This window comes from Cetorhinus maximus, chromosome 25, assembly GCF_964194155.1.
Source record: "Cetorhinus maximus chromosome 25, sCetMax3.hap1.1, whole genome shotgun sequence".
NCBI lineage: Eukaryota > Metazoa > Chordata > Chondrichthyes > Lamniformes > Cetorhinidae > Cetorhinus > Cetorhinus maximus.
The window spans coordinates 11,488,984-11,512,688 of record NC_135903.1 but is presented as its reverse complement, the minus strand read 5'-3'; the positions used below and the strand labels follow the sequence as shown (position 1 = coordinate 11,512,688).

The 23,705-nt window shown below is 44.7% G+C and overlaps 1 protein-coding gene across 3 annotated transcripts in view; it reads right to left on the bottom strand.

Annotated features, from left to right (window-relative positions):
* Window positions 1-236: 236 nt before the first annotated feature.
* Window positions 237-23,705, bottom strand: part of skap1 (src kinase associated phosphoprotein 1) — a 338,408-nt gene continuing 314,939 nt past the window's right edge. For all 3 annotated transcript variants that reach the window (XM_078529454.1, XM_078529453.1, XM_078529455.1), the window contains 2 exons: window positions 2,670-2,769; window positions 237-470 (listed from right to left, as the gene is read on the bottom strand). In XM_078529454.1, coding sequence (XP_078385580.1) covers window positions 2,677-2,769 — 93 coding nt within the window. In that variant the 3' untranslated portion in view covers window positions 237-470; window positions 2,670-2,676. The remainder of the gene's footprint in view (window positions 471-2,669; window positions 2,770-23,705) is intronic.

Here is a 23,705-nt window from a genome sequence, read left to right as displayed (position 1 = left end):
CTTCCGGCAGTGTCCTAGAGATTAATTGTTAATTATTGAACATTCCTGGACAATCCTGGAGGATTGGTATCTCCAGTGTCCCCTCCACCACTCCCCAACAGGTCCAATCCAACCCAAATTTTCAGGGGAGGGAGAAAATGGAATGGGTAATCTCGGCCATTGGTAGGATAGTCCAGAGAAAGATTTATGGGATTGTCTTGCAGTTTCAGAACTCAATAAAGCAACATTGACCTAAATTGGTTGAATAATGTCTTTATTTAATTAGCATGCAATGGAGGATGAATAGTGGGTGACGCTGCTTAAAGCCTCTTTTCTTCAGTGATGATGTCTGGGCGTGTTTAGCTTGAAGATGTGATGCCCAGTTCAGTTGGAGAGAGGAAGAAGCACACAGAAGCTTCCTTGGTGCTGTTAACCAACATTCGGCTGTCCAAGTTAAAATGTAGGGTCTGGGCAATTCCTGTGTTGAGTGACTCACTGTCAGAGGACACAGCACAGAAACAGAAATTGAGAACGGAAATATTGGTACATGACGTTAATCAAAACAGAGCGGTATGAGGAGCATTCCTCTCGTTACTACTTGCCAGTGGAACCATAAAGGGATCGTTTGACATTTTACTGCTTTCTGATATTGCTAATGTTCATATTAATGCTAATCTCTCCCCTACTCTCCTGAAGACACTGATCCATGGGACATAGTTCCACAAGCATCAGCCTGAGGGAGGGAGTCAGACTGAGTGTCAATCTTGAGGTGTTCCCTAGTGGTTATTTCCATGGAAACAGCAAAGTCCTTAGAGCAGATTGCCCTCCCTTACAGAAGAACAGGAGGCCATTCAGCCTCTCAAGCCTCTTTCATCATTCAATTCCATCATGGGGGTGACCTTCAGCTCAACTCCATCTTGCTTCTGTAGCCTTTAACAAAACCTTTTCAATCTCAGTTCTGATATTTTCCACTGATCCCCAGGCTGAACAGCATTTTAAGGAAGAATGTTCCAGATTTCCACTATGCTTTGTGTGAAGAGGCGCTTCCTGACCTTACCCTGAAAGACTCTAATTAGTAGATGGCAGTATGGGCTTTGAGGTTCCTTCTTTATTGCTGAGGTATCTCAGTCTATATCTGTCTGGCACCATTTAGTCAAAGTGACTTTATGCTCTTCCCCATTTTGGAAGTGACTATTCACCAACACTACATGAGACCCCTGTCGTTATGAACAGGTTAATGTCTGGACTAAAACCAGAAAGTGATTTAGTAGGTCTTTGCTGAACCATTGTCAAATGCTTCTAACTTCCAAATGCATGACCTCTACCACCTTGAAGGATAAGGAAAACACCACCACCTGCAAGTTCCCCTCCAAGCCACTCACCAGCCTGACTTGGAAATATATCGGCCATTCCTTCACTGTCACTGGGTCAAAATCCTGGAACTTCCTCCCTAACAGCACTGTGGGTGTACCTACACCACATGGATTGCAGCAGTTCAAGAAGGCAGCTCACCACCACCTTCTCAAGGGCAATTAGGGATGGGCAATAAATGCTGGCCCAGCCGGTGACGCTCACACCCCACAAACGAATAAAAAGAATTTTGATAAGGGAACAGTGGCAGAAAAACAATAAATCCTTCTCATCCCAGCCCTGTTTTCAGGCCACACAGATGTAAATTGACTTGGCCCAATATTGTTTTCTTTCTAGAAACCACTTCAATTCTAGTCTTTATTTCAACTCTGAATCCAGAGCTGCTTTATATAGAATAAACAACACAGAGAAGATCATTCAGACAAACTGCTGTTTATCTCCATACAAGCCTCCTCCTAACCTACTTCACATCACCCGATCAACACGTCCTTTCCTTTCTCCCTCATGTACCTACACTTGAATGCTTCCATACTATTCACTCCAACCACCCCAATGTGGTGGCGAGTTCCATATTTTCACCATTCTCTCAAACTTTGAAACATTTGCTCTACATTGACCTTATTAAACTCCTTCATAAGTTTAAATGCATCCGGTCACCCTTCAGCCTTTTTTCTAGAGAAGTGAGTTGAAGCCTGTTCAGTCTTTCCTGATAGGTACATCCTCTCTTTCTCTCTTAATCTCAAGAACTAAGGGTGGATTCCCCGATCTGAAACAATTGAAAAGAAACAACTCGCTTGCACTAAGCATTGGGGAGGAAACTGTGCATTCACAACTGGCCCCATGGCAGCCCCGCCTACTGGCCCGCCCCTCCCTTCAGCGCCATTGGCTCACTGACCCAAACCACTCCCACCATGGGTGCACCCTCTCCCAATCCTACCCCCCAGCTGCTCACTAGCTGTGTTTGGCTGTTTTGATTTAACACATCTGCCCAGATTATGTTTACTGATCCAAGGCATTTGGCTCAAAGAAATTGTTTTCATTTTAGACTTGTCTCTATCTTGAATTTTAATTTTGGAAGAACTGTATGGGTAGAGTTACATTTTGGGGTTTATGGGACTTGACAACAGTGTATTCTGGGAAATGACCCCCTCCTTTCCCCCAAAGTCTGTGAATCCCCATTGGAAAACACTCCCTTTGGTTCCAACTTTAATTTAAGGTGGAAAGTACCATAATTTAGTCAACTAGTATTTTGCATTCTTATGCATGTCTTAATTCATTGAAAACAATATTGAGTGACTTTTTAGGCTAAGAATACAGACCTGTCTTTCAAATTTCATAGGCTTCCATCAGGTAATCCTTTGGTACTATGCCAATTACACCTTTCGTTTCACCAACCCACCATCCAAATGGGCTGTAGTCCTGAAAGGGAAGAAGAATAAAGAGACTCCAGTTAAGATCTGTCTGTTACTGAGTCAGAAATTCGTGGGTTCAAGGCCCACTCATGAGACTTGAGCACATAATCCAGGCTGGCCCTCCTGCTGCACTGTGAGAGTGCTGCACAGTCAGAGGCATCATCTTTCAGTTGAGGCAGTAAACTGAAACCCCACCATCCCTCTCAGATGGATGCAAAAGTTCCCATGGCCACTATTCAAGCAAAGGAGATTCACCCTGTGGTTCCCCCTGTATCAGGGTTAGTATTTATCCCTCAACCCACATCTCTAGATTATCTGCTCATTGTCACATTTCTGTCTTTGGGATCTTGCTGTGCACAAATTGGCTGCTGCATTTCATACATCACATCAGTGACTACACTTCAAAACTTACTTCATTGACTATAAAGCACTCTGGGACATCCTGACACTGTGAAAGATGCTATATAAATACAAATTCTAACTTTTAACAAAGGGATAATGTGAAGTGGGTGCATTTGTCATCCTGGAACCACAAGATCAAATGAGCTATTCATCCAAACTAATCTTTATTTTTAATGTGATTTGACTTTGAAAACCTAAAAACAAATCTCTCCTCCACTACCGAACTCGCATGCTAGATAGATTGGAACATGGATGATCGTTAATATTTCAACAGATATGTTGCAAGAGAAATAAGAAACCTAGAAAAATGGCTTGCACCAAACATTGACATTTTTTTCCTTTGTTATCGATGATGTGACTTTGAGTTGGGTATGTATCTGGGAAAAATCAGAAAAATGGACAGATTGCAACACATGCAGACCATATTATTCAGCAACTCCCTTCTCTCCATCAGTGCATGGTGCCAATGATCCTAAGGTCATAATGACAGCAAAATGAAGAGCTGTAAAACCCTAAAGCTCCCATTTCGAATATTTACATTGGTGCTGGCATTAAACTGTGCAGCTGCTGGCTAATGACACTAAATTTGTAATATACTGAACTCATCTCGGGAATTGTGATCAGTGCCAATTTCCTGGAGATTGTAGTGTGCCTGTTCCACTCTCTGCCCCTTTAGTTACAGGTAGATAGATGTTCGTGTGAGGCTCTCTTGGTTGATCAGTTAACAGCATCGTGTCCAAATACCCACGTCTCTCAGTTTCGTCGGGCCAGTCGCGAATGAGGAGGGAAGTGTCACCTGCGAGTCAACCACTTTGCAGGTCAGCCTCTTCTGGGAGATGCTCCGACAATTTACGCTGTCAAACTGTCTCAGCGCCCCAGTGGCATGTTGCTAAGTGACTGCTCCCAGGTAATCCTGTGTTATCAGACTTCCAGCACCAGCTGCCAGGAACGAGTGGCTGATACAATAATTTTTTTTGCTGATGCTTGCATCCGCTGTTGCCTTTTGCCATCCTGTCTGCTTGCAAGCTGGCTGAAAGATCTTGGCAACACAGTAAGGCCCCCTCATTCATCAATATTTTACCAGCACACCACCTTGCATTTGATGTATGAAAGGAGAATCACTATGAATCAAAAGAACTGGAGATTATGAAGGCTTACTGCTGTTATTATGACTTACTGATAACATAACCATATTTTATATCAAGCACAACAGTGCCAGTGATGTAATCCAAGCTGTATCCTGCTATAACACTGTGTTAATGTGTGTTGTATAATGGACATTAGTACTGACAGCGAAGGTACTTACAGTCTCCTGTGTGTTGGAACATTAGGAGCAGAAGGAAGCCATTCAGCCCCTTCAAACCTGCTCTGCCATTTAATTAGATCATGACTGATATGCCCTTCAATCCCATTCATCAGCCTTTACTCCATATTTTTTGATACTTGTACCCAAGTAAAATATATTCATTGAAAATTTCATATGACTCTCAGTATTCACAGCCTTCTGGTGAAGAGAGTCCCAGATTTTCACTCTTCTACATGTGAAAATTCATCCTGATTTCACCGAACGGCTTGGCTCTAATTTTAACAACTTTCTCCCAGAGGACAATTCCCCTCTATCTACCCTGTAGAATCCAATTATTATTTTAAACAGCTTAGTTACATCACCCCTGAACCTTCATATGCAACAGCACTGAGATAAACAATGAGTTTTTTTTAGTGGTGTCGGTTGAAGGGTAAATATTGGTGAGGACATCAGAGACAGCTCCTCTGCTCTTCTTTAAAACAGTGGCATGGAATCTTTTACTGAGAGGGAAGACGAGGTGTCAATTTAATATCTCATCCAAAAGACAGTAGCTCTGACCACGCAGCACTCCCTCAGTACTGGCATTGGGAGTGTTGATCCGGATTATTGACATCGACTTTTCTACAATCCTGATGCTAAACTTCACAAGGCGTTCAGTAGATTCTGCCCTCAATAAATTTGGCCTCTGGTGCTCGAGTGGGTGACCCATTAAAGCGCGACCTCATCTCACTTCCAGGAGCCTTCCCCACCCAGACAGACAGCACTGACCTGGGGGAAGGCCTCAGGTACTGGAAACCCAACCTATCCTTCGCTGTTAAGCTTAACTAGCTCTTCATGCACCTTGTAAGGTGAAACCCTAATAGATGCAATATCTGTATCATGTGTGCTTTTTCTAACCTCATCCTCTGAATGATATTGGGGGTTTTTCTCCTCAGCTAAGAGATTGATTTACCAGGGTCATAAATAGAAAACCAGCATTTATATAACTCCGTTCACAACCTCAGAGTGTCCCAAAGAGCTTTACAATCAATTACACACTTTAGGAGTGTAGACACTGTTGTAATGTAGGAAATGCTGCAGCCAATTTGCACACAGGAAGATCCCACAAACAGCCACAAGATAAATGGCCAGATAATCTATTCTAGTGATGTTGAGGGATAGATATCGAAGCCTTATAACCTTGTGAGAACCTCCAGAATGTAAAATTTCAAAACCTGTGAGCTTGTGAGAGTTTGGACTCTGTGTATGTATGGAGGTGTGATGGCAGTGGAGTGTGAGACTGAATGTGAACATGTATGAGTGAGCGTATACCAGAGTGCTTACACCTCGATCTAATCATGGGGGAGATTATTTTTTTTATTTACACAATTTAATTGAAAAAGCAGTGAGTGAATTAGGAAAGGTTAACAGGGCATTTGTCGTGTTTTCATAATGATATAAAAGCACCAATCACTCATAAGGGATTGTGCAAACATGTTGTGGGTTCATTTATTTAAACTAGAACACATATACATGGATAGAAAGCTTGACAACATCAGCAGAACTGTGTGCTATTTTCTGCTCAAAGGCCAAAGTGAAACTGAGACTTGATCACATGACACACTTCCCTTCCAGTGATGGCACGCTGCTAGCCCTGAAAGGCACATTACAACAGCAGTAGCTGAGAGAAGACAGGGCAAACACTTCCAATTGGGAAATGTTGATGTACAAAGGGACCTGGGTATCCTTGTACACCAATCACTGAAAACAAGCATGCAGGTGCAGCAAACAGTTAAGAAGGCAAATGGTATGTTGGCCTTCATTGCGAGAGGATTTGAGTACAGGAGCAAGGATGTCTTACTGCAGCTGTACAGGGTCTCAATGAGACCACACCTGGAGTACTGTGGGCAGTTTTGGTCTCTCTACCTAAGAAAGGATATACTTGCCATAGAGGGAGTGCAGCGAAGGTTCACCAGACAGATTCCTAGGATGGCAGGATTGTCATATGAGGAGAGATTGGGCCGGCTAGGCCTATATTCACTGGAGTTTAGAAGAATGAGAGAAGATTGCATTGAAATGTATAAAATTCTGACAGGGATGGACAGATTGGATGCAGGGATGATATTTCCTTTGGCTGGGGGTCTAGAACAAGGGGTCACAATCACAGTCTCAGGATACGGGGTAGACCATTTAGTACTGAGATGAGGAGAAACTTCTTCACTCAGAGGGAGGTGAATCTGTGGAATTAAATACTACAGAGGGCTATGGAGGCCAAGTCACTGAATATATTTAAGAAGGAAATAAATAGGTTTCTATACTCTAAAGGCATCAAGGGGCATGGGGAGAGCATGGGAGTATGGCGTTGAGATAGAGGATCAGTCGTGATCATATTTAAAAGCGGAGCAAGCTCAAAGGGCCTAATGACCTACTCCTGCTCCGATTTTTCTACGTTTCTGTTGATGATCCTTTCAATCACTTTACTGATGGTCAAGAATAGGATGACGGGGCGGTAATTGGCCAGGTTGGATTTGTCCTGCTTTTTGTGTACAGGGTATACCTGAGCAATTTTACATATTGCCGGGTCGATGCCAATGTTATAGCTGTACTGGAACAGCTTGGCTAGGAGTGTGGCTAGTTCTGGAGCATGAGTCTTCAGTACCGTTGCCGGAATATTGTCGGGGCCCACAGCCTTTGCACTATCCAGTGCCTTCAGCTGTTTCCTGATATCACGTGGAGTGAATCGAATTGGCTGAAGACTGGCATCTGTGATGCTGCCTCCGGAGGAGGCCGAGATGGATCATCCACTCGGCACTTCTGGCTGAAGATTGTAGCGAACGCTTCAGCCTTATCTTTTGCACTGATGTGCTGGGCTCCTCCATCATTGGGGATGGGAATATTTGTGGAGCCCTTTATCAGTGACTATCTTATATTTTGGCCCCTAGTTTTGGACTCCTCTTGTCGATGACCAACTGTCAATGTTATAGGATCCTGGTCAACATCTCTTTTTTTTTTGTGTTGCAGCCAAAGATTCCTGCACACTGCCCCAGTTATGTACTTTAACCACATCTGCAAAAAGAACTGCACACATTGCCACAATGTGAACATTTTTAATTTCCCACATCGGCAGTTCAGGGCCCCAGGCCGTGCACGTTTATTCCACTCATTTTTCTCAGGATCCTCACAGCTCACAGAGACAGGGGAACTTGATAATGTTAATCTGGGCTGGATACAAAGCATGACACTTAAACTCAGAGGCGAGAATGCTAACCTCCCTGCCAACACCACTGACCCTCCAAGCACACACTGTGCAGATCCATGTCCCCGCAAGTGACAAATTCAAAGGCTCGAACTTGTGGAATATTCAGCTAACACAAATCCTTTTGACTTTCTCCAGGAACAAGGAAATTCTCTGTTTCTCCTTGTGCCCAGGCACTCATTTATTTTCCAAAAATTGTCCAGGGAACATCAAAGCAAATTTCTGTCTCCTGAAAGCAGCTAATGGCCAAGCGTCAATTTTAAAATTCTCATCCTCTTGCTCAAATTCCTCCATGGTGTCACACTGCCCTTTCCTTTTTCTGTAATCTCATTCACTTTGAAAGCTATCTGCAATCTCGCCACACTCTTCCAGTTTGGTTCCTTTGAACATCCCTGATTTTCATTGCTCTATCACGGGCACCTGTGCTTCCAGTAGCCTGGATCCTAAGCTCTGGAATTCCCTCCCTGAACCCATCTCTCCTCCTTTAAGACGCTCTTCAAAACTTGCCAATTTGACCAAGCTTTTGGTCGCCTGTCCCAATATCTCCTCACGTGGCTCAGGGTCAGATTTTGTTTGATAATACTCCTCCTCTGCAGCACCTTGTGAAGTTTCACCACATTTAAGGTGCCATAGTAATACAAGTCATTGTTGTTGCAATCACCAATGAAGTCACTTTATCCAGCACTCTTCAATTAAGATGGACAGATGCATAGGAACAGGAGGAGGCCATTCAGCCCCTTGAACCTGTTCTGCCATCCCAAAGGTCATGGCTGATCTGCACCTCAACTCCAATTACTTGTCTTGGTTCCGTAACCCCTAATACCCATGCCTATTAAAAATCCATCAGCCTCAGTTTTAAGATATTCAATTGAGCCCCAGGCCCAAGAGCTTTTTGAGGGAGAGAATTCCAGATTTCCACCACCCTTTGTGTGAAGAAGTGCTTCCTGACATCAGCCCTAAATGGTCTGGCTCTCATTTTGATGATCTTGCCTAATCCTGGTGGTGGGTTGTGTTTCAACAATTACTGGCACGAATACATGTGGTTTACATTGTTTACTTGGCTCACATAGTTTGGAAATAATTCAATGCAGTCAGGAGAGACACAACATGAGGATAGCTTCATCTGTGCTGTGTGGCGTGAAAAGTTGTTTCCCTCGTCCATTTATTTGATCTCAGTGCATTGAATTTATATGCGACCATTTTATAGAGTCTCAGTCCAGAGTAATATTATTCATTCTAACTGAGTGTGCCTTGTCATTAGGACACATTTTACCAACAGTCAGCCCACAACAGACGGCAGTCTGGGTTTATTAAACAGTGCACAATCCTAACCCTCAGAAGGAAACAGAAGAAATCATTTATTCTGCAAGCATTAAAAAAAAATCTTTCCCCATCTCTCTTGAAGGTGTGGACTCTTACTGGGGTCCAATCCAAACAAAAAGAAAGACTTACATTTATATGGTGCCATTCACAGCCTCGGGACAAAATGCTTTACAACCAAACAAGTACTTTGGAAGTGCAGTCATTGTCGTAACATAGGAGACACAGCATCCCAATCTGGGCACAGCAAGCTCCCACAAACAGCAGTTAAGTAAATGACCAGGTAATGGGCCAGATCCTCTGGTCTCCAGATCGCTGGAGATCAGACCTATCCCCCAAGATGTGCTGCAGGACCCCTTGGAAGTCCTATCGCACTGACTCCGCGAGAAACGCCCGGGAAGTCTGAACTTCCGAAAGGTCATTCCCCTGCTCCCTGGGACCCTCCGATAGAGTCTCTGACTTAAGAGTTGGAGATTTCAGACAGTTCTGACTTACTTACCTGAATAGTTATCAAGGAAATGTTAAACAGGAAATTCCTAGTCTAACTCCTGGGTAACTATACAACTGAAGTACCCCCCACAACCCCCACCCTGACTAGCCCCCACCACTCAAACCCCCCACCTCCCTGGCCTGACCCAACCTCACCACATTACCCAGCTGCCACCCTACCCCATTACCTCACCCACCCTATCCACTTACTTACTTCCACATTCACCCACTCACTCACCCATTCACTAATGCACTGAAAAGCTGTTTAAATGTCCCAAAGCTTTCCAGTGTGTTCGTGAACACTTACTAGAATATGGCAGCTAGTGTCGGAAAAAGGGGACGTGGCTTGTCTGCCCCCAACAATCCACTGCTACGAAGAAGTAGTTGGATTGAAGGTTCGCTCTATAGCTCTGAAGTGAGGAGATGGTGGTGTTGTGGTAATGCCACTGGATTCAGGGGCCCAGGCTCATGTTCTGGGGACATGGGTTCAAATCCCGTCAAAGCAGCTGGTGGAATTTAAATTCAATTAATAAATCTGGAATATAAAACTAGTTTCAGTATTGGTGACCACGAAACTATCATCGATTGTCATAAAAACCCATCTGGTTCACTAATGCCCCTTTAGGGAAGGAAATCTGCCTTTCTTACCCGGTCTGGCCTACATGTGACTCCAGATCGACAGCAACGTGGTTGACTCTTAACTACCCTCTGAAATGGCCTAGCAAGCAACTCAGTTCAAGGGCAATTAGGGGTGGGCATCAAAAGCCAGCCTTGCCAGCAATGCCCACATCCCATGAAAGAAAATATAAAGAAGCTGGGATTGGAAGTCCCAGCCAGAAACACGGAGCTCCAACATGGTGCAAAAAAATAGGAGTGGAGTGGCAACCGTACAGTGATTGCTGCTCCTTGGAAGATGCAGCCAATGTGTTTTCAGTGATGCTGGTTGAAGAATAAATATTGGAAACTGGTGTAAAGTCTTCCTCGAAATAGTGCCATGGGATCTATTCCGTTCAGCTGAGGGAAAACGAGCCTCAGTTTAATGTCTCACCCAAAAGTCAGCATCCCTGACAGTGCAGCACTCCCTAGGTATAGCCCTGCTGACAGCGCAGTGCTCCTTGGGTACTGAACTGAAATGTTAGTCTGGAATTTTTGCTCGAGTCTCTGGAATGGGACCCGAACTCTCAACCTGGTGACTCAGAGGTGAAGTGGCAGGTAACTGGCACATACAGGACGGCAACTTCTATCGAGTGCCTCATCCATGTGGTGGATCCGCTGTGTGCACTCGGTGTCAGCGGACTGTCACACTCCAGTCGCATCTTACCTCACCTGAATTCCGCAGATGTAAACTTAGGGAAGGGGTTGGGATGGTCATCAGGAGCACAAACCCTGTCCGATTTCCTTCTCTTAATCCTGGAGGGCAGGATGAGGTGAATTGTGGCTGTTTGCAGCTATACATTTTTAAATGGACAGGATATCACCCCAAATATAACCTTTGAACTGTCAAGTTAACAATATCCCGATGTTATTCATAATTCTTCAGAAGTGTTTATTTTGTAGTGTTGCTAAGGGTGGCGCAAAACAAAGACTGCATTTAGAGTACTGCACTTCAGGAGGGATATATTGGTCTTTGAGGGGGAGGAGTGCAGATTCACCAGAATGTTACCAGGGCTAAAAAGGGTTAAATTATGAAGACAGATTGCACAGTCTAGTTTTATATTCCCTCGAGTATCGAAGATTAAAGGGGTGATCTAATTCAGGTGTTTAAGATGATTAACGGATTCAAATGGGTAGATGGAGAGAAACTATTTCCTCTGGTGGAGGGGAGTCCAGAACAAGGGGGCAGAACCTTAAAATTAGAGCCAGGGTAGTCAGGGGGGGAATGTCAGGAGGCACTTTTTCACACACAATGGACAGAGATGCAAGTTATTCAGCAAGCTAAGGAATAATTCCTGTGTAGATAGATAGGGTACTGTTTCTTTTGTGAGTTGTAACCAACATCCTGTTTGACGGCTCCTAATAAGGTCCCCTCTTTAAAGACCAGTGAAATAGGGATTATATATGAATATAGCTTGAACCATCTCATTGCTTTCCATTCCAGTGTTTTGAATTTTCATTCAAGCCTCAGAGGGTAATAAAAGAACAGGAAGGTGCTGTTGTTGCAATGAAACAGATTTAGAGGTTTTTAGGTTTGATGAATTTTGATTACCTTGAACACATACCCCATTTTGCTGGCCACTTAGTTATTATTTTCTTTATGAAACATTTTCTTTGCCGATTATAAATAATGCATGAAATCGCCTCTCCCTGCCTGGGTCGATGCAATATAATTCCCCGCTTATTTGGTACATGAGGCTGGGGCTGTTGCAGTTGCTCAGTGTTTCCTGTTTGGTATATTGTGATTTAGAAAGTCCATTAAAACTGACAACGCCAGCAATTGGGAAGGTGCGAGAGAAATAAGGTGAACACATGCACATGCAGATGGCCTGCGTTGTCAAATGAAAAAGAAAATCTCAACAACATCAATCGTAAACTGTGTGGAAATGCCTCTAGGGCCAGGCTGCATTTTCATTGTGAATGGGGCTCTTACAGAGCAGAGGGTTTGCACCTGCAGAGTTCCCTGCTCACTGTCCATATCATTGGTGTCTCTCCGAAGTGCGTCTCGTATGCTTCCCACATTCTACTTCTGGAAAAGTTCCTTCATGTCTCTCTCAATGATTCCCTGCACAGCTTAGCACACACAAAAAGAAAATCTATTCTGTTTTTATTAACTTATTTAATGTAGGATAATGAAACTGTACATCACAATTACAGCGCTGGATTTATAATCTTATAAACCAGCTGGGTTACCCAACAAGAGAGCTTTCCAATATTAAAACAGTTGGAAAATGTTTCTGATTAAGTGCCAAGGGATAGACACAGAATCTTTGGCATAAGGATATTCGTCTAGGTGAGGGGGGCTGCTTGTGCCTGATTTGTGGTAATTTCTGTGTCCGATTCTCTGATCTCTCTCCCCACCCCCGACCTCATCAGGGTCATCAACAGAAGCTCAAACTGATAAAGCTTAAACCCAATATCTGGTTTGCCTAGTATAAAATAAAGGATACTATTCTAAAGGATGTGCAGGAGCAGAGAGACCTGGGTGTATATGTACATAAGTCATTAAAGGTGGCAGGACATGTAGAGAGAGCTGTTTCTAAAGCATGCAGTATCCTAGGCTTCATTAAAAGGGGCATAGATTACAAGAGCAGTGAGGTTATGATGAACTTATATAAGGCACTGGTTAGACCTCAGCTGGAGTACTGTGTACAATTCTAGGCGCCACACTATAGGAAGGATGTGAATGCATTGGAGAGAGTGCAGAAGAGGTTTACGGGAATGGTTCCAGGGATGAGACGCTTCAATTAAGAGAAAAGATCGGAGAACTTGGGACTGTTTTCCTTGGAGAGGAGAAGGCTAAGAGGAGACTTGATAGAAGTTTTCAAAATCATGAGCGGTCTGGACAGAGTGGATAGGGAGAAACTGTTCCCGCTCGTAAACGGATCGAGAACCAGAGGGCACAGTTTTAAAGCGCTTTGCAAATGAAACAAACGCGAGGTGAGAAAAAACTTTTTCACACAGCGAGTAGTTAGGGTTTGGAATGCACTGCCTGGAAGTGTGGTGGGGGCAGGGTCAATTGAGGCATTCAAGAGGACATTGGACAATTATTTAAATAGAAACAACGTGCAGGGTTACAGGGAAAAGGCAGGAGATTGGCACTAAGTTAAAATGCTCAGAGAGCTGGGGCAGACACGATGGGCCGAATGGCCTCCTTCTACATTGTAACAATTCTGTGACTTCACCAGTCCTGTGAAATCTGACACTGGGAAACTCAACTATGGCTGAGGAGAGATGGGGAGGAAAAGGCACATGGGATGTGGGGGGACCGGTGTTGTGGGGGGGGGGGGGGGGGAGAGAGAGAGAGAGAGAGAGAGAGAGAGAGAGAGAGAGAGAGAGAGACAGAACAGGGCTGGGGAAAGGAGGGCAGAGGGAAATGGGGCAAAGAGGATGTGGCACGGAGGATAGGAAGGGAGCAGGGCAGGGAGGGGAAGGGGGTATGGGGTGAAGGGGACAAGACATGGGCAGGGGTTAGGGAGGGGTTGGGTCCATCAAGGAACTTGATCATTTTGTCCCGGGCAGCTTGTTAAATTGGTGTTCAGATCTCATTATGAGTCAGGCATTGAGGCCAGACTGTCCATTTTGAGGGTGAGGGAGGGTTGGGGTGTGTGGAAAATTAGGTATCTCTGAAGCTACTTAAAGGCAACCAGTACCTCTCAATGGGGAGGTGCTTGCTGGCTCCAGCCCACAGGGGTCAAAGGAGGTCTAAACAGGGCACTCAGAGGAGATCAGAGAATTGGGCACAGGAATCACACCAAATCATTCAGGCTACATCCCACCACCATCCCCCATAACTCAATATCCTCCCATTGAGAAGATTTTGCATGAGTAAAATAAAACCATGGTAATTAATCAGTGAGGGCGTCAAGGGATATGGGGCAAAGTAGGGGCAAAGGTGCAGATCAGTCATGATCTACATGAATGTCAGAGCAGACTCAAAGGGCTGAAGGGCCTCCTCCTATACTGAGATACCTTCAGCCTCAAATTAAACATACAGAACAAAATAACCTACTCACGAGTCAACAAAGAAAACACTTCAAGGTTCCCTCAGCACATCTTTCACTAACCTCCGCCTCACCCTCAGACCGAGTGACAGCAAAGCCACAGGAGACGCTCTGGTTCTTGGAATCTTCCAGCACAAAAGGCGACCCTTTGGCCCATTACGGCTGTGCCGGCTCCAGAAAAGAGCTGACCCTTTTAATCCCACACGCCAGCCTTTTTCACCATAGCTCTGTAAATTTGTCCTTTTTAATTAAAAGGTTAAAGGATAAAGTTAGGGCAATGGGGTGGTGAGAAGGCTGTGTGGGTCGTTTATGCTCAAGTGCCTTAGGGTTTGATGGGATGAAAACATCTCCTCAGTTAAGGAGCAGACTCAATGGGCCGAATGGCCTAATTTCTGCTCCTATGTCTTATGGTCTTAACCGCGACGCTCCAAAGCAAAATGAGCTTGTGGGAATTCTCAAAGCATCTCGCCACCTCCTCATGTCATCAAAACCAATCTACAGCCATCGAGTTACCACTGAAGCGCAGTCACTGTTGTTATGTTGCCAAATATGGCAGGCAATGTGTGCACAGCAAGATCCCAAAATCAACAAGTGAGATGGATAGCCAGTTAAAATTGTTACTGCTTATGTTGGTTGAGGGACAAAGTTTGGCCATGGCACAGGGGGAACTCCCCTGCTCTTCTTCGAATAGCACCATGGGGTCTTTTACATTCAACTTTGAGAGGGCAGATGGGGCCTTGGTTTGATGTCTTATTCAAAAGACAGCACCTCTGACAGTGCAGCACTCCCTCAGTACAGCTCTGATGTGTCAACCTGGATTTTATACTCAAGATTTGAGTGGGACTTGAAGCCACAATAACCTTCTGGCTTAGAGATCAGTGTGTTACCCAGAGAGCTACAGCTGATACCTGGAGCAACTGGCTGTTAATGTCACCATTAACTTCTCACTTTGTTGGTTTGTTTTCTATGGATTCTGCTTCTCACTGGTCTCCAAGCTATCCCAAGGATACAACTAGGGAGCGGTTTGTATTTAATATCAGTATCTGTCATGTGCACAGGCATGCAAATAGAGCTGTGTCTGTGTTGTTGGTATGTAGGTATGTGCATTGATATGTACATTTGTAAGCCTGTGTGCATGGCATCTGTGGACGTGCGGGTCTTGGGCATGGCACATGAATGTGTACATGAATGTGTCATGCCAATTGCCTTGTGCTTGTGTATATGCACATGAGTGCGCATTGCTCACTTTCTGTTACCATCTGTAATAATAAAATTCATGAAAAAATGTATGGCTGCCACATTTTGAACACATCAATAAATGGTGCTTTAATGTAGTAAAATGGCCCCAGGTATTTCACAGGAACATTATCAAAGAAAATTTTGACACTGAGCTACACAAGGGCAGACGACCGACAAGCTGATAGGTATCAAGAAGCATCTTAAATGAGGTTAAAGAGTGAGAGATTTAGGGAGGGAATTCCAGAGCTTGGGGATCCAGGAGGCTTTAAGCAGGGTCGCCCATGGTGGGGTAATAGGAATTGTGATGTGCATAAGGCCAGAATTGGAGGAGTGTGGAGCTCTTGGAAGGTTGTGGGGCTGGAGGAGATTTAGAAGGACAGGGGTTTGAACGAGGCCATGGTGGGTTATTTGAAAAGAAGGATGAGAATTTAAGAAACAATTAAAGTTCCTCTCATGTGCTAGATTCCTGAAAACAAAATAATACTATATTGAAACAATACTTCTGGGGCTGAGTGGGACTTACTTGAGTGCTGTGATAATGTGATTTCTGTGTATGTGATTTCCCCAACACTACAAACAGTAAAAGGCAGATTGATTTCCCCATTGAAGTGTGAAAAAACAGCCTCAATCTGTGAGCAGATGATGTCACGGACCAACTAATGATCGCCTTGGTAACCGGCCCCAATCAGCAGTTCATTTCCTGGTTACCCCCTCCTACCCTCCCAGATCTCAGACAGTCCCAGTCACCTGCTTCTTTTTTCTCTCTCCTCTTCCCGAACCTACCCTCAAAGGAAGGTCATTTAGAGGTCACGGAGGCAGGAGGGGGAAAATAAATGGTGCATGTCAGGAATTAATCTGCTGTTTACAGTATGCATTCAACACAGAGCCTTTAGGGAGCTGAGCTTTGCATAGATGTGATTCATAATGCATGGAGATAAGTTTGGAGGCTAAAGGAAATGAGCCTCACCGTAGAGACTGGATTTGGGAGAACAATATGGGTCTAGATCATGAGGTTTGTCTCAAAACATTTCTCTTTTAAGTCACCAGACTAGTGGTTTCCACCTTACCCTTCAACCATTTTTCTCACTTTCATCCATAAGTACCAGATAAAGATGCATGCCTGATGGGTGATCCTGGCTTTAAACTGCAACCCCACCTCCGCCCTACACACACCCAATCTCAGCGTAGAGATCCACTGTTATCCTCTTTTTGCTTCATCAACCTTACCCCATACTCCAAATCTTCTCTCATCCAATTTCAAATGTGCCACCCTTCATACTAGCGCTCATGACCCAGTGGGCAACAGCCTCGTCTCCAGGTCAGAAGATTGAGAGTTCAAGTCCCACTCCGGAGACTTGAGCCCTTAATCTAAGCTAACACCGGCAGTGCAGTACTGAGGGAGTGCTGCACTGTCGGAGGTGCTGTCTTTTCAGATGAGGTGTTAAACTGGAGTCCCGTCTGCCCTCTCAAGTGGATATAAAAGATCTCTTGGCACTGCTATAAAGAGGAGCTGGGGGGTTATCTCCTTGTGTTCTGGCCAATATCTATCCCCAAACAAAATCACAAAAAAACAGATCATATAGTTATTTACAGGGTCTCACATTCCTGTTTGTGGGAGCTTGCTGTGTGCAAATTGGCTGCCAAGTTTATACGTTATAACTGTGACTATGCTTCAAAAGGTCTTTTAATTGGCTGGGAAATGTTTTAGGGTTGCCCTGAGACTGAGAAGGCACTTTCAAAATGAAAGCCTTTCTATCTATTCTACCCGGATTCCAGGTAGCATCTTGTCCCATTCCCCTGCAACTCCTCAAAATAAATACAGAAAAGAAAGTCGGCTGTGTAATTCTGGATTAAAAATCAACATGAAGCCATCCCATAGAATGGGAGCGGCAAACAGTTCCCTCAGCCCGTGTGCAGTCACGTAGTTTGCAGGGACTGATCTGCCCGGCTGAATGATTAAAACTACTCCCTGATTCAGTGACAATGCAGATGTTAAACTGTGGACCCTGTCTGTCCTCTCAGGTAAATGTAAGGGATGCTCGGGCAGTATTTGCAGGGGGGGTGGGTTCTCCCTGGTGTCCTGGCCAATATTTAATCCTCACTCAACATCACTATAAAAACAGATTATTTGGTCATTATCTCAGAGCCGTTTGCGGGATTTTGCTGTGTGCAAATTCGCTGCTGCATTTCCTACATTATTACCTTCAAAACCACAATCCAGTTGCTCCTCACCTTGCTGTGGTCAATCAGCTCAGCCCTGGTCTCCAGGCCATAACAACACAACTTGAATTTATATAGCGCCTTTAACAAAAGTAAAGCATCTCAAGGTCCTTCATAGGACTGTTATCAGGACAAAATCGCCACTGACCTACAATAAGAGATATATGGGGTTAGGGGGCGGGGGGGGGGGTGAGGAGGAGGGTGGTGATCCAAAACTTAGTCAAGGAAAGGAGATAGGTTTTATGAAGCATTTTAAAGGATAAATGAGAGTTATAGAAGTGTGGGGGGGGGGGGTGGAATTCCTGAGCTTGGGGCCCAGGCAGCTAAAGGCACCAGTGCCAGTGGTGAAAATTGGGGATGCGAAAGAGGTCAGCATTGGAACACGTTTCCAAAAACCCCCCAGCAGCCTCCTCCCCTCCTGAAAACATGCTTTTGTCTCTCTCTCTACTCCTGGGCACCTCTCCTAACTCGACTACTGATCAGCATCTGGCTAGTGCCCTGTGCAGAGCCTGAGGCTGTGTAACTACAGTAGAGGCAGTGTGTAAAATGCAAACTGAAGCAATGCTTTCTTTGGGTCCCTGGGGTGCGTTGAGGAGGGGGCGAGGGGGGCAGCTTACACAACCAGTGGTAATGGGGAAATGTTATTTAATCTGCTAATAAGGCATTAAACTTTACTTGAACTCTTTGTTTTACAATATATTTCTGCTGCCTGCTTTCATGCATCTCAGAATGACCCCATCTGTGACAGTCACTGCTTGGTGATTTGCTGGAATGATGAATTGTAAACCCCTCGGGTGCTCATCGTTTGTGGCTGAGGTTGGTCAGGTCCGAGAGTTGAGTTGCATTCACTCAATGAGAGCCAACAACTTGCATTTATATAGCGCCTGAGTGGCCCCATGGTGTGTTTCAGAAAGGAGCGACAAGGATGGATAAATGGGCATTGAACAGAAGTAGGAAAACCTGGGTAAGTAATCGGAGCCTGGGTCAAAGAGACAGGTTTGGAACAGGCTTTTGAGAATGGAGAGAGAGAGAGAGAGAGATGTCGAGAATGCTTTATTGTAGCGGCTCATCCCAACATCAGGTGCATCAACGGGCTGATTTTAACCCTCGTCGGGGGTGGGGGGTAACAGATCTGTTGCCTGTTATATACCCCCTCTCAACTGAAGTAAATGAATAGGAAAACCAGCTCCTCAATGTAGGCAACTGTTTGCTTTTGAAATGTAGTCACTGCTGTTGTGGAGGCAAACACAGCAATCAGTGCAAAGCAAGATCCCGACAAACAGCAGCGAGATTAAAAAAGCTGATGTTTCATTTTTGTTGTTGTTGTTGTTGGCTGAGGCCCCAAGGACACACTCTGCTGCTCCCTGAATATTGTCAGGAAATCTTTCGCTTTTAAGCAATGGGCAGATTTGGGCCATTTGATGTGTCCGCACTTGAGGACGGCATCACTGAGTCCCTCAGCACACAGCCAGCCCCAGATTATGTGCTCAAATTCCTGGAGTAGGGCTGGAAGCAGAGTGAAGGAGGTTGGAGAGAGAGAGAGAGAGAGAGAGAGGGGGAAGAGAGAGAGAGGGGGGGAGAGAGAGAGAGAGAGAAGAGAGAGAGAGGGGGAAGAGAGAGAGAGAGGGAGAGAGAGAGAGAGGGGGGAAGAGAGAGAGGGAAGTGAGCGAGAGGGGGGGAGGAGAGAGGGAAGAGAGGGAAAAGAGAGAGGAAAAAGAGAGTGAGAGAGAGAGAGAGAGAGGAAGAGAGAGAGAGAGAGAGGAAGAGAGAGAGAGAGAGGGGAAGAGAGAGAGAGAGAGATAGGGGGAAAAGAGAGAGAGAGGGGAAGAGAGAGAGAGAGAGATAGGGGGAAAAGAGAGAGAGAGGGAAGGGAGAGAGAGGGGGAAGAGAGAGAGAGAGAGAGAGAGAAAGTGACTCTGGTTTTACCCACTGCCCAGTATTTATTTCAATTGAGGGTGAAATCAGGAAGTTATCAATCCTATGTGGCCCTCCCAGCCCACACCAATGGCTGGGTTAAGTTGAAATTGCTTCAAACAATGCAAACCTGAAACTACCCAAGACTCACCCCAAACTCCGTCACAAGAAGCGAGAATGTTCAATAAAACCGCACAGTTGGCACATCCAAAATGAACAAAACTGTAAAAGGATAAATGTAACTGGGAGCGGGAGAAAGAGTGAGGTTGGTGCGTGGGGCTGGGGTGCAGAGACAGAAAGTGAGGTGGGGTAAGGGAGCAGGGCACACAGTGTGGGTCTGAGTGCCAAATATGCCCAATGTCACCAACATGAGACCCTGGTGATTTTAGATCCATCTGCTTGCCTTGTGCCAGGGACAGGAGGAGGCCATTCAGCCCCTCGAGCCTGCTCCACCATGTTATTAGATCACAGCTGATCTGCATCTCCATTTGCCTGTCGTTGCTTCCTTTTAACTCTTAGATCAACCCTGGATATGTTTGTCTGAGAGGTTGCCAAAAAATCACCCAGGACCCCAAGTGACCACCTGAGAGTGATATTGGAGGATAGCGTGTGTCACAGGAGTGAAGAGCAGGTAACCTGGAGAGGGGCAAGGTTTATAAAGCCTGAATAAAAATTAATTATACCCACACAGTAGCTATTTAAAAAAATAAAAGAGATAAGAGAAAATGTCAGCTTGTGAATTCCAGCTGCTGATTTATGATGAACTCGATCATGTACAGTAAATTATTTATTTTGCCTGTAGCCAGGCTGCTTCTCTTTCGGTCCCCTTCAATGTCTTTGGTTTCAGCAGCGATTAGTGGGAGGGTCTCTCTCTGCCCCAGCCACACACACACTACTGCTTCTCTGAGATCCCTCCGCAGCCCCAAGCTCACTCACTGGCTCCAATCATTCTCATCCAACAGAGAATGAATCCTCATAAAAATCAGAACCAGGCTAAGGTCGGAAAGGAAGGAAGAAATGGACAGAAGGAAAGCAGGGGGAGATAAAGAAAGGATGGGAATGGATAGGGATGGGGAGAGATCGATAGGGGAGGAATGGGAAGGGATATGGGGAGTGGGCGGGTGAGTGCATTTGAGGTAGAAGATCAAATGACCATATCAAATAGTGGAGCAGGCTCAAGGGTCTACTCCTGCTTCTATTGCTTATGTTCTGATGGAATGGATGAGACAGAAGGGGATAGAGAATGGGAATGAACAGGAAGGGAGGGGAAGAGAAGGAAAGGTTAGGAAGGAGTGCAAGTGGAGGGATCTTCCGTTACATTAAGGATAATTTAACAAAGTGTTAAACCACAGAACCAAAGCTGGAATCATGATTTGGCCCATTTCATTTACTGATGCTTTACTTACCAATTTCAGAACAAGGTCACCAAATCAAGGCAAACTATTGTAATCACAGGGAAGAGCTGCAGTCTGTCACATCAGTTCTTTGTAATATGTCACAGATCAACCCAAGATAGTGAAATTGTAAGGCTTCTCCAATCAAAATGCCTGAGGAGCATCTCTCATACAGTGATGTGAATATTTTATTGAGGCTAACACTTGACTTAATAAAAGCACCTGACAGTCGGAAACAGTTTTGCTCTCTACCTGATGTCAAATCTATCTTGTGTTCACAGCCTGAGGGTTTATGCTCCATCGAGTGGGTCGTTCAATTAAAAGGAGAGAGTTTGGAGTGTATGGGATGCTGCAGCAGCATAGGCCTGAAATGACAGACAATTAACCTGCTTGAGACAGACAGCCATTGAAAACTCTTCCCTGTTCAATCATTTCTTTTCATTATCAGATCAAATAAATATAAAACTGTGACACTCTTCGGGGGAAGGTTACAATTTTAACTCCACAGGGTAAAGATAACGCTGCTTTTATACAGTTTCTATTTACACTACTGTGCCAGTCAATGAGATTGAAATGGGGCAGGACTGACGGCAAACAAGCCTCTTTTACAGCAAAGCAAAGTCTATCTAAACAAAGTCTCTACAAACTGCAGCAAACAGAACTCATGGCCAAAACTACAGCAACTTCTCCTGATAAAAGCAGGATTATTTCTCCAGCAAAATGCAGTGAGTGGAGGGTAGTTTCATTATATGAATTATGCTCAGTAAATCGATCCTAGCCACTTAGAGCAGTGCAGTCGCTAGGTGTTATTGACAGGGGAAACTACCCAATCATGTGTGTTCTGGCTGAAAATTGTTTGTGGTGTCACTCTGTACAGTCACTACTGCAACTTGTTCAATTGTGGAGAGTTAATATCCTGTTTGTGTAAAACTTGCATTCCGCTTGATCCCACGGGTTTTCTGGCTGGTGAGTAAAGTTACAGTGACCTCTCTGCTTTACAATATGGATTATCTCTGCTTTCTCAACACTCCTGTGCTCATTGCTAAGGCAGCCGACTTGGTGCGTCACACCCCATGCTCTTCTATAATTGTGTGTAGTGTGGCTTTCTGGTCGGGAGTCACAATCCAGTTGAAAAAGGCCTGGAGGAACCAGGGATCGATGAACAGATTTCTGTGCTAACAAATCCCTTACTCTTTTTCCCTGCTCCTTTGACCTTTTTTCTCTGAACTCTTCCTCCTATGCGCATCCTCGGTGTGCTGAAATCAAGGTTCATTGCTTTATTACCTAACTCAATCCTTCCTTGGATTCCTAAACACTGTAGAACTCCTTGTCTCCCTCAGTGCCCTAAGTTCTGAATCACAGAATCTTACAGCACAAAGGGAGGCTATTCAGTCCATCACCTCTGTGCAAGCTCTTCGAAGGAGCTATCCAATTAGTGCCACTCTCTTGCTACTTTCCCCTTAGCCCTGCAATGTTCTTCTTGTCAGGTATTTACCTAGTTCCATTTTAAAGGTCACTATTGAATCTGTTTTCAGGTAGTGCATTCCAGATCACAATAACTCGCTGTGCAAAAAAAGTTTCCTCTTTTCACCCCTGAATTTTTTGCCAATAACCTTAAATCTGTTTTCATTGGGTGCCAACCCTTGTACCAGTGGAAACAGTTTCTCCTTCTCTACTCTATCAAAACACTCCATGATGTTGAACGCCTCTATTAAATCTTCTCTTAACCTTCTCTGCTCTGAGAATAATCCCAGCTTCTCCGATCCCTCTACATAAAAAGTCCCTCATCCCTGGTTTCTGAGGCCCCATCTGCCCTCTCAGTTGGATGTAAAATATCTCATGGCCACTTTCTGAAGAAAGTACTTGGTGTCCTAGAATCTACATTATGAGAAAAACAGATTATTGTGACATTGCTGTTGGTGGGATCTTGCTGTGTGCAAATTGGCTACTACATTTCCTGCATTGCAACAGTGACTACCCTTTAAAAATATTTCATCGCCTGTAAAGGGCTTTGAGACACCCTGTGATGTGTTATAGGTGCTATAGAAATGCAAACCTCTCTTTTCTTGATTACCTAAACAGTGCTTCCTGATTTAATTCATCTTCTCAACTGTTTTCAACCTTAGACGTGTCTGTCATTATGGAGCAGATCTGACCAATTAGATCTCTGGCACAATAAGAATATAATAAATATCAGGTAGTCACTTTGGGGAGGCAATGGCGTAGTGGTATTGTCCCTGGACTGATAATCCAGAGAGTCAGGGTAATGCTCTAGGGACCCGGGTTCAAATCCCACCACGGCAGGTGGTGAAATTTGAATTCAATAAAAATCTGGAATTAAAAAGTCTAATTGTGACCATCAAACCATTGTTGTAAAAAATCCACCTGGTTCACTAATGTCCTTTAGGGAAGGAAATCACGTGACTACAGACCCACCTAGCAAGCCACTCAGTTGTATCAAACCACAAAAAAGGAATGAAACTGGACAGACCACCCAGCATCGGCCTAGGCACCAGAAATGACAACGGCAATCACAGCCCTGTCGACCCTGCAAAGTCCTCCTTATGAACATCTGGAGGGCTAGTGCCAAAATTGGGAGAGCTGTCTCACAAACTAGTCAAGCAACATCCTGACATAGTCATCTTCACGGAATCATAACTTACAGATAATGTCTCAGACACCATCACCAACCCTGGATACGTCCTGTCCCACTGGCAGGACAGACCAGCAGAGGTGGTGGCACAGTGGTATACAGTCGGGAGGGAG